The sequence below is a fragment of the Acinonyx jubatus genome, chromosome E3, assembly GCF_027475565.1.
Source record: "Acinonyx jubatus isolate Ajub_Pintada_27869175 chromosome E3, VMU_Ajub_asm_v1.0, whole genome shotgun sequence".
Taxonomy (NCBI): domain Eukaryota; kingdom Metazoa; phylum Chordata; class Mammalia; order Carnivora; family Felidae; genus Acinonyx; species Acinonyx jubatus.
Window position 1 is genome coordinate 26,440,287 of NC_069398.1, and position 13,359 is coordinate 26,453,645.

The 13,359-nt window shown below is 44.7% G+C and overlaps 1 protein-coding gene and 1 long non-coding RNA gene across 4 annotated transcripts in view; one reads left to right on the forward strand and one right to left on the reverse strand.

The window, feature by feature from the left end:
- Positions 1–3,473: 3,473 nt before the first annotated feature.
- On the reverse strand, positions 3,474–9,007 carry LOC128313623 (uncharacterized). The gene is made up of 2 exons (XR_008294578.1): positions 8,835–9,007; positions 3,474–8,473 (listed from the first exon to the last, which is right to left on the reverse strand). It is a non-coding gene; the product is annotated as an uncharacterized LOC128313623 (long non-coding RNA).
- Positions 9,008–9,148: 141 nt separating this feature from the next.
- The window catches only part of BAZ1B (bromodomain adjacent to zinc finger domain 1B), a 72,719-nt gene continuing 68,508 nt past the window's right edge, over positions 9,149–13,359 (forward strand). For all 3 annotated transcript variants that reach the window (XM_053213213.1, XM_027041958.2, XM_053213212.1), the window contains exon 1: positions 9,149–9,577. In XM_053213213.1, the coding sequence (XP_053069188.1) occupies positions 9,471–9,577 (107 nt within the window). In that variant the 5' untranslated portion in view covers positions 9,149–9,470. The remainder of the gene's footprint in view (positions 9,578–13,359) is intronic.

The window sequence follows — 13,359 nt, forward strand, 5'->3', positions numbered from 1 at the left end:
CTTGTTGGTATTTGAGTGCTTCTTTCTTGAAGGTTGTGGGGGCAGGGCCTGGTGGGGTGGTGGCTGAGTGCCTGCCAATTGTCTTACTCCCACAGAGGAGCTTTCTGATAGAAGCGATTTGGAGATCCCTCTTGAAGTTGTCATGTAGTCTGATTTACACTTCCGGCCCTCTGCACACTGAATGCAACCAGTGTATGTTTGCCATGGCTCCAGGTCTTTAGGAGGCATTCATGAGTGGTTTTTTTTCTTTCATTTTTACTTTTTTAGATTATGGTAAAGTGCATATAACATCAAATTTACCATTTTAACCATTTAAAAGGGTACCGCTTAGTGGTAATAAGTACATTCACAACACTGTGTGGCCATTGCTAGCTTTCTCCAAACCTATTCATGACCTTGGACCCGTTAAGCACGTGCTCCGTGTTTGCCACTCCCCCAAGGTTCTGGCAGTCACAATCTGCTTTCCATCCAGTTCCTTTTTGCGCTCCAGATTCCTAAGGAGACCAATAAAGTCATGTCACAGTGGAAAAGAATTCTACATTCTGTATGTTCAAGAATTTCATTTCAGTATTCCCTAAAGTAATTCGTCTGATCTCTCTCAGGGGCTTCCAGGTATCATGGATGAGACCAGCATCCCAAGTTTTGCTGCCCTGTTTTGTCATCCCTACTCTCTTTTTTCTCTTTTTCCCAACTGGGCTCAGTTGGGAGAGCATGCAACTCTTGATGTTGGGATTGTGAATTTGAACCCCTTGTTGAGGGTACAGTTTACTTAAAAAGAAAAAAAAGAAATATGTACTATTAAGTTGTCAAATGAATGTCACAGAGAGGGAATTGTAAGTGGTACATAAGAGAAGTATATTCTAGGGGCACCTGGGTGGCTCAGTTGGTTAAGCGTCTGACTTCTGCTTAGGTCACGATTCCGTGGTTTGTGAGTTCGAGCCCCACATCGGGCTCTGTGCTGACAGCTCAGAGCCTGGCGTCTGCTTTGGATTCTGTATCTCCCTCTCTCTACCCTCCCCCGTTCATACTTTGCATCTCTCTCTCAAAAATAAAATTTTTTTAAAGTATAGTTTAATGCGTTTAAACAAAGGAAGTTATTAAAAGTGTACTGAGATCATAAAAAATGACCAATAAGATTTGAAAAAGAATTAAATCATTTCTGTAAATGACAATTACTGAAATCAAGTGGCACATGAGGAAAGCAGGAGAGAAAACTAACAGGAGATAGCAGTTGGCATTTGCAGTTACTCTGTGACCGAGTGCTAGAACTGGGAACACAGGAAGCCAGGAATCCTATTCCTCAGGAGACAGCCTGGCTAGGGAATAGACCTTTGCATAGAACCTTCTAGAGCATACTGTAGCAGGTGTGGAGTGGAGTCCATGAAGGAACATGTGGGATAATGGAAAAGGTGAGATGGAAACTATTCTCTTCTTTTGTTGACATCACCTTAGCACCACTTCACTGATACTCTAAGGTATCAGGCTAGCAGTCTCCACCACCGTCCCAGAATGTTGATGGGGTAAGGGTTGGAGAAGAAAAAGAGATGAGGAACATCAAGCAATGACCACAAGTTACTCACAAATAACTCAAAAAATGCTTCTGGGTATTATTAGGCCCAATGTATATGCACACTCGAAAACTTTTTTTTTTTTTTCCAATTTTACATTAACTTTTTGCAAGTTTATTTTTAATGAAAACTTACTGAAATACTGAATACTTTTTTTTTTAATCTTTATTTTTGAGAGAGAAACAGAGTGTGAGTGGGGGAGGGGCAAAGAGAGAGAGACACAGAATCTGAGGCAGGTTCCAGGCTCTGAGCTGTCAGCACAGAGCCTGACGCAGGGCTTGACCTCATGAACTGCAAGATCATGACCTGAGCCGAAGTCAGATGCTTGACCAACTGAGCCACCCAGGAGCCACAAAAAACTTTTTTTTTTATGTTTGTTTATTTAGAGTTAGAGAGTACGCGAGCAGGGGAGGGGCAGCGAGAGAGGGAGAGAATCCTAGGCAGGTTCCACACTGTCAGAGCAGAATCTGGTGCAGGGCTCGATCTCACAAACTGTGAGATCATGACCTGAGCTGAAACCCAGAGTCGGACATTCAATCAACTAAGCCACCCAGGTGCCCCCACACTTGAATTCTTTTTTTTTTTTTTTTGCCTGGGCACCCCCCCCTTCCCCTGTGGAGCCAATGACAGCTTGCGGACTGCTGGAACCCACACTTGAAATCTTAAAAATAGATAGCCCACTAACTAAATTCATTGAATATGAATAAGCCCAAAGAAAGATCAATAGAGCTTGATGGGTTCTGCACAAGAGAATTTGGAGCATGGAAAAGCTGAGCACCTGGGAGCAGATTTCCACATGCCCAAGGTATTTGTCGTCTTGGAAAATGGCGTTTATTTTACAAATATTGAAAGCACATTCTGGGTTCTCTCTATATAAATTACAATTGGTAGACAGGTCTCTGCCTTGCAGGAGCTTCCAGTCTGGTGAGGTAGAGAAGGTAGGCAGGAACCTGTGCCACGGTTGGTGGAGAAGGCAGAGTACTGTCAGGGTCCAGAGAAAAACTTTGAGGCTTGGAGATCACAGAAAGCTTTTGGAGAGGTGGCATTCGAGGCTGGGCCTTGACATTTTTCTCTGGTTATGAGGAGAGACTACTTGTGGGCAGGTTAATGCGGACAAATGGTGGCAGTGAAGCACGGGTTAATGGGTAGCAGTAACCAGGGAACTGAGTTTCTATTTTCTCCAGCTCTTTGAGACTTTTCAAAGCTACAGAGAGCTGAAAGAAACAGTTCAATAAACTATGTGTACCCTTCACTTAGATTCACCAATTATTAACATTTGCCACATTGGCATCTCAATACACATTTTTTTTTCTTTCTTTTTTGGGGGGGAGTGGAAGGTGAATTACTTGAAATCGGTTGCTGTCATTCTGGCACTTTAGCCTTGAATACTTCAGCTTGTATGTCCCAAGAACAAGGACATTCCTCAACATGACTAGAGTATCACGATCATACCCAAGAAACTTAACAATGATACAATAATAGTATTTAATATGAACATATTTAAATTGCCCCAACTGTTCCAATAACGGTAGTAGTTCTCTTTAGCCCCTGTCCCCAGATCCAGGATCTAACTCTAGGGTCACACATTGCACACACAGTTCTCATGTCTCTTTAGTTTCCTTTTAGAAGTTGGAGGTGGGTGGATAGGTGTATCTTGTGTCATCGTTATTTTTGAAGGGTCTAGGCAGTTATTCATAGAATGTCCCACAAACTGGGTTTTTCTATTTTCTAAGGATTTCAGGTGGAATGTTTTTGGTTAGAATGCTACAGAGTTGGTATGTATTTTTCACTGCCTTGAATCAAGAGAAACATCCTTTTGTCTCATTATTGGTAATGCTGAGATCGATCACTTGGCTAAGGTGTCTGCCAGATCTTTCCATTTTCAGGGCACTTTTACATAAGTAATTTGTAGGTCGGGGGGGGGGGGCGGGTGATAATCTTAGACCATTCACTTAGACCAGTGATTTTAGCATCCATTGATGGTCCATTTCTGAATCAAGTTACTTCCCTAGAGTCTGCAAAATGGTGAGTTTTCTAAATCCAACATTCTTTTCACATTCATTCACTGGCAGCCTTCTGTAAATAGCACATTGCCCTTCCTCTTTTCTTTTCTTTTTCTTTCTTCCTTTCCCTTATTCTTTCTTCTTTCTCCCTTTCTTTTCTTTCCTCTTTCTCCCTTCCTCCGTCCATTCCTTTCTTCCTTCCTTCCTTCCCTCCCTCCTTTCTCTGCACTTGATCTTAGCCAAAAGGCCTAGAAGCGATCTTCTCTCTGAATATTACTATGGCTCATGATTTCCCCTTACATTCAATGTGCCACAATCTGTTGCTGTCATTTTTTTTTTTTTTAATGTTCAAATTGTCCCAGATTTAGTCAGTTAGAATCCCTTCATGCTGGCTCCCAAGCAAGTCCTTTTGACATGTCCCCATCTCTATTTGAGCACTTCTTTACTTTTAGGCACAAGTTGTTCCTGACTCACCTTGAACTTTGCTAGCCCCATTCCTTTTTCCCAGGAGCCCTGGATCCTTTTAGTGGGGAATGGTATTTAGAAACCTAGATAAATCTAGTTTACTGGAGTAAGGGGTTTGAGGGAAGTAGGAAAAAGACTGAGGACAGATTGTGGAGGGCCTGGAAGGCCAGACCAAAGAGCTTGATTTTACTTTGTTGACTTTAGAGAGCCAGCCATTGAAAGCCCAGAGCAGGGGAGTGAGATTGTGTTCGAAATGCCTAGGAAAGGAAAGAGGCAGGGGACAAATAGGAAGACTTGCTAGGTTTGCATGTATTGAGAGGAGTCTTAGAGTTGTGTCAGTTGAGGGATACAGTAGTGATAGGTACTTAGAAAAGGAAGTGGAAATAGACTGATGCAAACCAGTGAAAACAAAAGAAAAGAAATGTAATCAGTTCACCATGTGGATCATCTATGAATAATAATCATAAGTTAGACACTGAATGTGGATTTAACCAATTGCAATAATTATTTGGGGAATATGATTGTGTATGGTATTTGTGGGGGAGGTGAGACCTCATCTTCCATTGAAGAATGACAACAGCTAACGTTAAAACTGAGAAACAAACATAGCAACATATATGTTATTTCGAAATCTGTCTCTCAAAAATAAACTTAAAAAAAAGAAGTTGGAAATTTCTTCCATAGATTTTTTTTTTTTGAATGTTTATTTTTGAGAGAGAGTGTATGATTAGGGGAGGAGCAGAGAGACAGGGAGACACAGAATCGGAAGCAGGCTCCAGGCTCTGAGCTGGCAGCTGAGAGTCCCACGTGGAGCTCGAACCACAAGCTGTGAGATCATTGACCTGAGCCGAAGTCCTCCGCTTAACTGACTGAAACATTTAGGTGCCCCTAGGAAACTTCATTAAAATGGAATCCGGGGGCTGCCTGGGTGGCTCAGTTGGTTAAGCCTCAGGCTTCGGCTCAGGCTATGATCTTGTGGTTCAGGAGTTTGAGCCTTGGGTCAGGCTCTGTGCTGGCGGCTCAGATCCTGGAGCCTGCTTTGGATTGTGTCTTCCTCTCTCTCTGCCCCTCCCCCATTCTCACTCTCTCTTGCTCTCTCTCTCTCAAAAATAAAACATTAAAAACAATGAAGTTTCCTTTTACCAATTTAACACAGTTTAACAATTTGAAAATGAGTGCTTGAGGGAACAGGAAGTGGATGGGGAAAGTGCTCTAGGGCTGATTTTTGTAGAACTATTTGTTGATGTTTTTTATTGCTGTTTTTTTATTTTTATTTTTAAACGTTTATTATTTTTGATACAGAGGGAAGAGAGACAGTATACGAGCGGGGGAGGGGCAGAGAGAGGGAGACACAGAATTTGAAGCAGGCTCTAGGCTCTGAGCTGTCAGCACAGAGCCCAAGGTGGGCCTTGAACTCACGAACTGTGAGAGCATGATCTGAGCTAAAGTCGGACCTTACCTGACTGAGTCACTTAGGCGCCCCTGTTGTTGTTTTTTAAAGTACATTTAAATGTTTCTTTTGGGGAACTATGTTCATTTTACCATAAAAAAGACATAATTTTAACGGAGTTTAAAACTTTTACTTGTAAGTAGGTTCCATGCCCAACGTTGGGGCTTGAATTCACAACCCTAAGATTGAGAGCAGCATGCTCTACCAATTGAGAGGCACCCCTAAAACATTTCAAAAGAAGAAAGGCATTATAGTAGTTTTGGCCAGAAATAATAGAGGCCTGAAATAGGATGCTGTGGGGATGGCAGGAGGACAGTTCAAGAACTGACATTGTCTGGTTGATCCTATGCCCGTGGAGCTCAAGAGAGGTCAAACCTGAGCCCGTGAGGTTGTGAGGAAGGTGGGCCGTTAATAAAAATGAAAACCATTCTGATAAAGCAGATGATGGAGGGAAGGAAGACGGTAAGATCGTGGCTCTGGGATGTTTTGAGTTTAAGGAACCAGCAGGACAGGGAGGAAAAGCCCAGGCAGGAGCCGGAACTGTCTAAGCAAAGGTTTGTGCCTGCATCAATGAACGAGGACTATGTGGCAGGGCATAGCTCCACATGATACAGACCACAGAAACAGATCTTGCTGACTGAGCTCATGTCCTAAAACTACCCAGTGGAGATCCATGTAGGGAAATGGCTACACTTCCTTGGACAGTCTTATTCCTGCGACTAAGCAGCCACAGCCGACTTGGAGCAATAGAAGCTTTGGTGCAGATCCCTGGAAGCTACACATTTTAATCTCTTCCTTTTTGGATTAACTTGTTCATTCAAATGTTAGGAAAGAAAACACATTGAACAATGAATTTTGCTAAAATTATGGTAAAAAAAAAAACTTGAGAGTATAGTAAAAGCGGATGTGGGCTGGAACAATTGGGAAAAGGCATTAGGAAGGAAGTATTGGGTTGAAATCCACAGAGGAGAAAAAAGTCCATTTCCAGCGGTGGGTAGGAATAAAGCTAATGAATTCTGGGAATTAGGAGGAAGTAGTCCAGTAGGGGCCTGCTGGGTTAAGAGTCTGAGGACTGAGGAGGCACCTGGGTGGCTCAGTTGGTTGAGAGGCTCAGGTCATGATCTCACGAGGCTTGTGAGTTTGAGCCCTGCATCAGGCTCTGTACTGACAGTTCAGAGCCTGGAGCCTGCTTCAGATTCTGTGTCTCCGCTTCTCTCTGCCCCTCCCCAGCCCACAATCTCTCTTTCTCTCTCTCTCGAAAATAAATACATGTTAAAAATAAAAATTAAAACAAAAAAGTTTGACTGCAACAAGAGTCAATGAAAATATTAGAGCAGGAAACTGATAGTTACATTAACAGTCTCTTTCATTTTTTTTTCTTTCTCTAAAAAATTTTTAAATTTATTATTATTCTTTTGAGTAAGCTTTATGCAAAATGGGGCTTCGACTCATGATCCTGAAATCAAGAGTCACATACTCCACTGACTGAGCCAGCCAGGTGCCCCCTATAGTTTTCCTCAACATCTTCAGGACAAGATGGTAAAATCTCATGTTAATCAACTTTATCATTTGTAAATTTGACCCACAGAAGTGGAGGACACACCAAGCAAAAGTCACATTTTTGCTATTTTTTTTTTTTAAGTTTATTTATTTAATTTGAGAGAGTGGGCACAAGCAGGGCTGGGGCAGAACGAGCGTGAGAGAGAATCCCAAGCGGGCTCCGAGCTGTCAGCACAGAGCCCGACTTGGGGCTCGAACTCACAAACCGCGAGATCGTGACCTGAGCCGAAGTCGGACACTTGACCCACTGAGCCACCCAGGTCCCCACTGATTCTCCCATTTTAGATCTCTGCTTTACCAACACCAGGGCTGGATTCAGCTTACAGTGGCCCCAAGCGCTGAAATGATGATGGTCCCCACTCTCATGGGCAGTTAGACACTATTTTGAAATACCAATTTTTCCAAAATTTGTCTCTTAATGTTGTTGGAGTCCTTATCCTGTGTGTAGTCTGCTACCGGGGATCTAGTCCTGCAAATGTCCGTCCCATTAGTCACCTCGTCTGTGCCTCTCCAATCTGTCCACCTGTCTCCCTTGATTTTGTTACATTTGGGTCCCTTGGTATCCCTGCCACAAATAACTACGCCACTCTAGCCATCACACGCTGTGGCCCGGATGATCACTTCCGTTGCCACCCTCATATCTTGATACTTTCCACCTCAAAATCCCTACGTTTTAAGGTGTGCTGTCCTGAATCTATCAAGAAGGCTCTGCGGCTCCTTCTGCCTAGAATGTTCGTCCCTCATTTCTCTGCTTAGTGAAATGCCACTCACCTTTTCACAATCGACTCAAATGTCCTGTCCTCCGAGGTTGCTCATAATCCTTTTAGAAGAAATAGCTACCGAAGGAGGATGCAGTCCTATCTCTGCTAGGTGACCAGAGGAGGCTCCATTGGGATGGCGACTGACCTGGTACTTACCCTTCCCTGGGGGGAGACTTCTCACCTCAAGATAAGAAAAGGGTCTGGCACTGCCATGCACCCCCGCTTTCTCCGCCCTGTTGAAGAACAGGCTGGGGAGGTATGTTCTGAGGCCAGTGAAGATCTTTGAACGGAAGGGGACAATTTAATTAGGGAGAGAATTATCCGTGAGTGTTTCGGCTTGTCCTGGGTAGGACATAGTTTGGACTACGTGGGTGTAGTGTGCTCGGGGAAGCAGCTCAAATGTCGTCCCTCTCCAGGCAGTCACTGCTGTCTTCTGACTGCACTTCGGACAGCACTCTTCACCGAACTGGCATTATTCGTGCCTCTTGTTTTCTCAGAACAGTCTCTGTCTTATTTTTTGTTTTTCCTCTGAAGCTCCCAGTCCAGAGCCCTCAACTTTGGAGGTGCTGCGAAAGACTATTAGAATTAATGGATGTATCTTTACTAGGTATGTCTTTTAGTATATTTTTCCAAAGAAGCTGCTGTATGATCCTTTCCACCAAGCCCCTAAAAACAAGCATCATACTAGTATCCGCATCTCCACCACACTCTCTTCCAGAAGTTAACTTTGGGGTGAGCAAGACTGGGGGCTCAAGCTGTTCTTGAGAACCTTCGCTTGGGTAAGATCTTGGGGCTTATTCCCGCCAACCCCTCCTCTCTTTCCGCCCCACCCGCGCCTCCCCGGGCGTGGCCGAACGCGGCGCCTTTAAGGAGGGGGCGGAGCACGGTGGAAAGACAAAGCCCCTGGCCGCGCGCTCCCCCTCCCCCTCCGGCGCACCACACGGACAGTGGTGCCCGGATGTCGGTGTCGCCGTCGGTGACAGATGGCGCAGTGTCTGTATATGTTAAGGGGCTTCTCTGGTCTGACCTCTTTGAATTCCAGGCCTTTCGGTCCCCCGCTGACCCCCATTTTCAACTCCGCCGCTGGAGGCCCGCAGGCCTGTCACCAGCGCTTACATAACGTGACCTTTCACCTCTTCATACTGCCCTCTGGTGCGCTGCAACCCAACTACGCGGCCCGGAAAGGGGGCGGCACCCAAGCGCAGAGCGGCAGCTCCCGTGAGCCAGTAGACCGTGAGCGCTGATCGGCTCTCCGCCTATTGGAGCATTCGCCACCGGCGCCACAGGGGAGCAAGTTAGTGTGTGCGCTGACCGGGCGGGGGGGAGGAGGGGAATCTCCCGCCATTTTTCAATAATTTCCTCCGGTGCAGCTGAGGAGGAGTCGTGACTGCCGAACGCGGGGACCCGTAGCGAAGGTTGGGCCGGAGGCTGCCGGGCGGCGCAGCGGTGTGCGTGGGAGCTCCGTGTCCCTGCGTCCCGTTGCATGGCCCTCGCGCGGCCGCGCCAGCACTGAGGGAGCCGAGTTCGCGCCGCCCTCTCACCCCTCCCCTCCCCCACCCCACCCCCGGGAGCCAGGCGCTCGCTCCGGGCCGCGGGGCCTAGTGTTGCGCCGCGGGCTCGCCGAGGAGCCGCCGCCTTCCGGGCCGCCGCCGCCGCCGCCGCGATGGCGCCGCTCCTGGGCCGCAAGCCCTTCCCGCTGGTGAAGCCGCTTCCCGGCGAGGAGCCGCTCTTCACCATCGCGCACACTCAGGAGGCTTTCCGCACCCGGGAGTATCCTTTCCAGCCTGACCGCCAGGCCGTCCGCGGGGTGGGGCGGGGTGGGCCGGGGGCTCGCCGGGCCCGGCGGGCCGCGCAGCCCGCCCCTGTGGCAGCTGTCAGCGCGCCCGGCGCCGGCGGGCCTGCACCCCCGGGCGGGAGCTCGAGCCCGCCGTTCCGCGGGGTGGGCGGGCGGGGGCGCGGGCCGGCCCGGGGCCCCGTGCCCTCCATCCTTTACCGGCTCCGCACTTTGTCCCCGGGCCTCGTTTTCAAGGAGCGGCCCCCCTTTCCCCCGGGTGGCATTAGGCCCTAAGTACGAACGGGAGACGGGGTTCCTTGGCTGCTTTTCCTTTTTAAATTAAACCTTTCTCTTGAAGTTTTTGAAATTGTACCCACGCGGCCTCGTGATCCGGCTTGTGCAAGATTTTTTTTGTGCGTTTTTTTCCCCATCTCCGCGGGGGCGCTTGGGTTTTTCTCCTCCCGAGTGGACTTCAGGCTGGTCGTGAGCTGACAGGATCGTGAGGCACATACCCCAGAACGAATTCCAGACCGGGGAAGGGGAAGAAAAAGTTATCTTGGAGGAGATGATGCCTGCCTTCCCCGGCATGCACAGGTTTGAAATGTTGACGATTTAGGAGATCGGTATCTGCCTTTAAATGAACATATAAAAAATACCAAGACCTACTTAACGGTTTTATGTTGTATTTTAGGAACAGGAGGCTGATGTTTTAAATAAGACGCATCCTCTTTTCTAATCATTGTTTAAGGTTTCTTGTGTAAGCTTTGAAGTCTTCTAGTTGTACGACTGTTATTTACTTTTTTTTATGGATGCCAGATGAGTCCTTTTGGAAGCACAAGTGTAAAAAAGGAGTAGATTTCTGAATCAACGCTTTCTTTAGGAGTGAAGGCTAAATACATTGAGTTTCATCAGCCCTTCCTTTTGGAAGGACTTGATTTCTTAGTTTCTGTTTGCTTGCTTGCTTGCTTTCTTCAGCGCTTTCTTCAGCAGTGAAGGCTAAATATATTGAGTTTTATCGGCTTTTTTCCTTTGGAAGGATTTGATTTCTTAGTTTCTGTTTGCTTGCTTGCTTCTGTATGGGAGGAAGCGTCCATGTGAGCGATGATATCATTTGATTTCACTTCATTTTGATCCTCTCTTTGATATAATACGATCTTTTACAGGATAGCCCGTTTCTTGTTCAGTGCAGTTTGTGGATGTAGGGTGTTTACATACAAAGGGGCCTGGAAAGTGAGCCTGTGCTGTAGGAAAGCTCTTGGAGAAATATAGCTAGAGCATCTTGTAGCTGAAATGGATCTTGGGGATGGTTGGATTCTCTAGCCTCATTTGCCAAGTGAACCCAGAGGGTTGGTGGACTTGTTAAAGGTCAAACACTCTGAAATGATGATGAGAGTTAGGAGTAGAATGCAGTGCCTTTCTACCTTATCCTTGTAAGCAAATCCAGAAAAGAAGGTGGAATGCTTGGTTTTTCATGTTAGTCAACCTCTGTCAGTGGTATGAGATAAGGTGCATTTTAGGGAGGGATTCCATGATAATCTGGTTCTTTTTCTTGTCCTGTAAGGACTTTTGGGAAGCTTTGGAGAAGTACTCCAACCGCTAAATCCATCATTATTCTAAAGGTGTCCTACTTTGTAAAAAAAATATTGAGCCCCATCAGTGGGGTTAAAAAAAATTACTGTGGGAATCTGCCATATCCTTTTCAAATGTTATTCAAATATCATTTTTTGAGCAGTTGGTGGATACTCACACACTAGTATTACCAGATGTTTATTTTTATGTCTGCTTGGAGTGTAGCATAAGACACACTCAATAGAGACAAGTTCCAAGTCTGTGATAGGTGTTGAGCCATGTGAAAAATGGCTAAAAGAGAGCTAATTTTTTAGAATTGGCAGTACAGGCTTTTTCATATCGTTTACAGAAATAGGTGAAATGTAATGATATATATGAGGAATTTCCCTTAATGATGACAATTGAAAATTGAAACCTGCACCTTTTATATGTTAGGTATTTTTAAAAATTCTTCATTTTAAGTATTTCCTATACCAGTATGTAGAACCAACCCCTTTAACAAAGGAGTCCTTACATTGCATTGCATATTGAGGGGCAAATTGCTTGCATGGGAATTTCTACAAGTGGAAGCTCTTTGAGGATGGTTTTAAACAATTGTGCTGTGTGGTTGGCAGGTTGGTCTATTTCTTTATTAGGCTTTTAGTGATTTCATAGAGAACAGGTATGTGGTTGGTTAACAGCTGCATTTAAAGTATACTGTTTCCAGTTCTTAATATTTACAATTATGTTTTTAATAGGATTTGATCTTTAATTTTCTCCTAATACCTGCCGTTTGATTGCATGTATATGCAATAGCAAATCAGTATAACATTTTATTGACTTAAAGCTTTAAGTGATGGTATGTTCTTGAAGGCTTTATTGTACCTCTTCATTAAACTTCCAGTGGTAGTTGTGAATGATGCACACGTTTAATGACTAGGTTTTATATATTGATGATTACGTTTTTTGTGTTATAGGTTTGAATCTATGGGACGTTACTTCCTAGGTTAATACTAAGGCAATACACTAGATCTTCCTTGGAAAGATTATCAGAATCAGTTCTTGATGTTATTATCTGGCAATAGGATAATACAGTGAGTAAGTCAAGATGGGTTTTAAGGAGAAACTGAAGCTACAAGCAGCCTGCTGAGGGTAATATGTTTGTTGTATTGCTTTACTGTCCTGCTTTGTAAAGCTTGGGAACATCTACTTCATAACCTTGTAATATTAATATATGAGAGCTTTTATTTTATTTTTTTCTTTTCTTAATGTTTACTTATTTTTGAGAGACAAAGAGGCAGCGTGATGGGGGAGGGGCAGAGAGGGAGACAGGCTCTGGGCTGTCAGCACAGAGTCTGGGGGGGGGGGCTAGAACCTATGACCCCCACAAATTGTGAGATCGTGACCTGAGCCCTTGAAGTCAGAAGCTTAGCCGACTGAGTCACCCAGACGCCCCTATGAGAGCTTTTAGATGGTATAATGAGGAGGGGCTATTAGAACATAGTTAATCAGGGTCTAGGCAAGAGTGACTACAGCCAAGTTGTAAGAGCTGGAGTTAAATTGTGGTTGCAAGCCAGGATTTTATTGGACAGTTGGAATAATGATTTCTTAGGTTGGTTTTTATAATTTAATTTCTTAAGAGTGAGAAATTAAACTAGATTAGAATTGTTTTTAACTTGATGACAGACTGTTCCAGAGACAGAAAATAGGATAAAAAGCAAATCTGGAGCTGGTGCTTTGTCATTTCACTTAGAACTCTTAGGGTTATAGTTATGCTTATTTAACCCCGTACTTTTCTGGGCCACTTCCTTTCAGGCTATCAAGTACTTTTATTGAAAGAAGGCTAAACAGAACAATGAAGCAGCATATTGTGAGGAGGTAGCTCTTGAACTCATGAAAAAGTAGATGCATAATGAGATATATAGGATTTGAGAATATCTTGTCATTTATAACTTACACAACCTTTGGAGAATTGCTTTGACATTTTGTCTGCAATTATATGTGCAACAGTGGCTGGAACATAAAAACCTCAATTGGCATTTGCTCTGAGTAGTTATTTGAGAGTAAGTGACTTATTTTGGTAACCTAAAATCTGAAATAGGATTTAGAGGCAGCTGACTCAGTATCCTTCTAATGGGCTTTTTTCTCTTCTTTTTAATTTTTTTCTCTTTCTCTTAACATAAGACAAAGTAACAACCAGAGCAGCGTTACATAAACTTAAAAATATCCT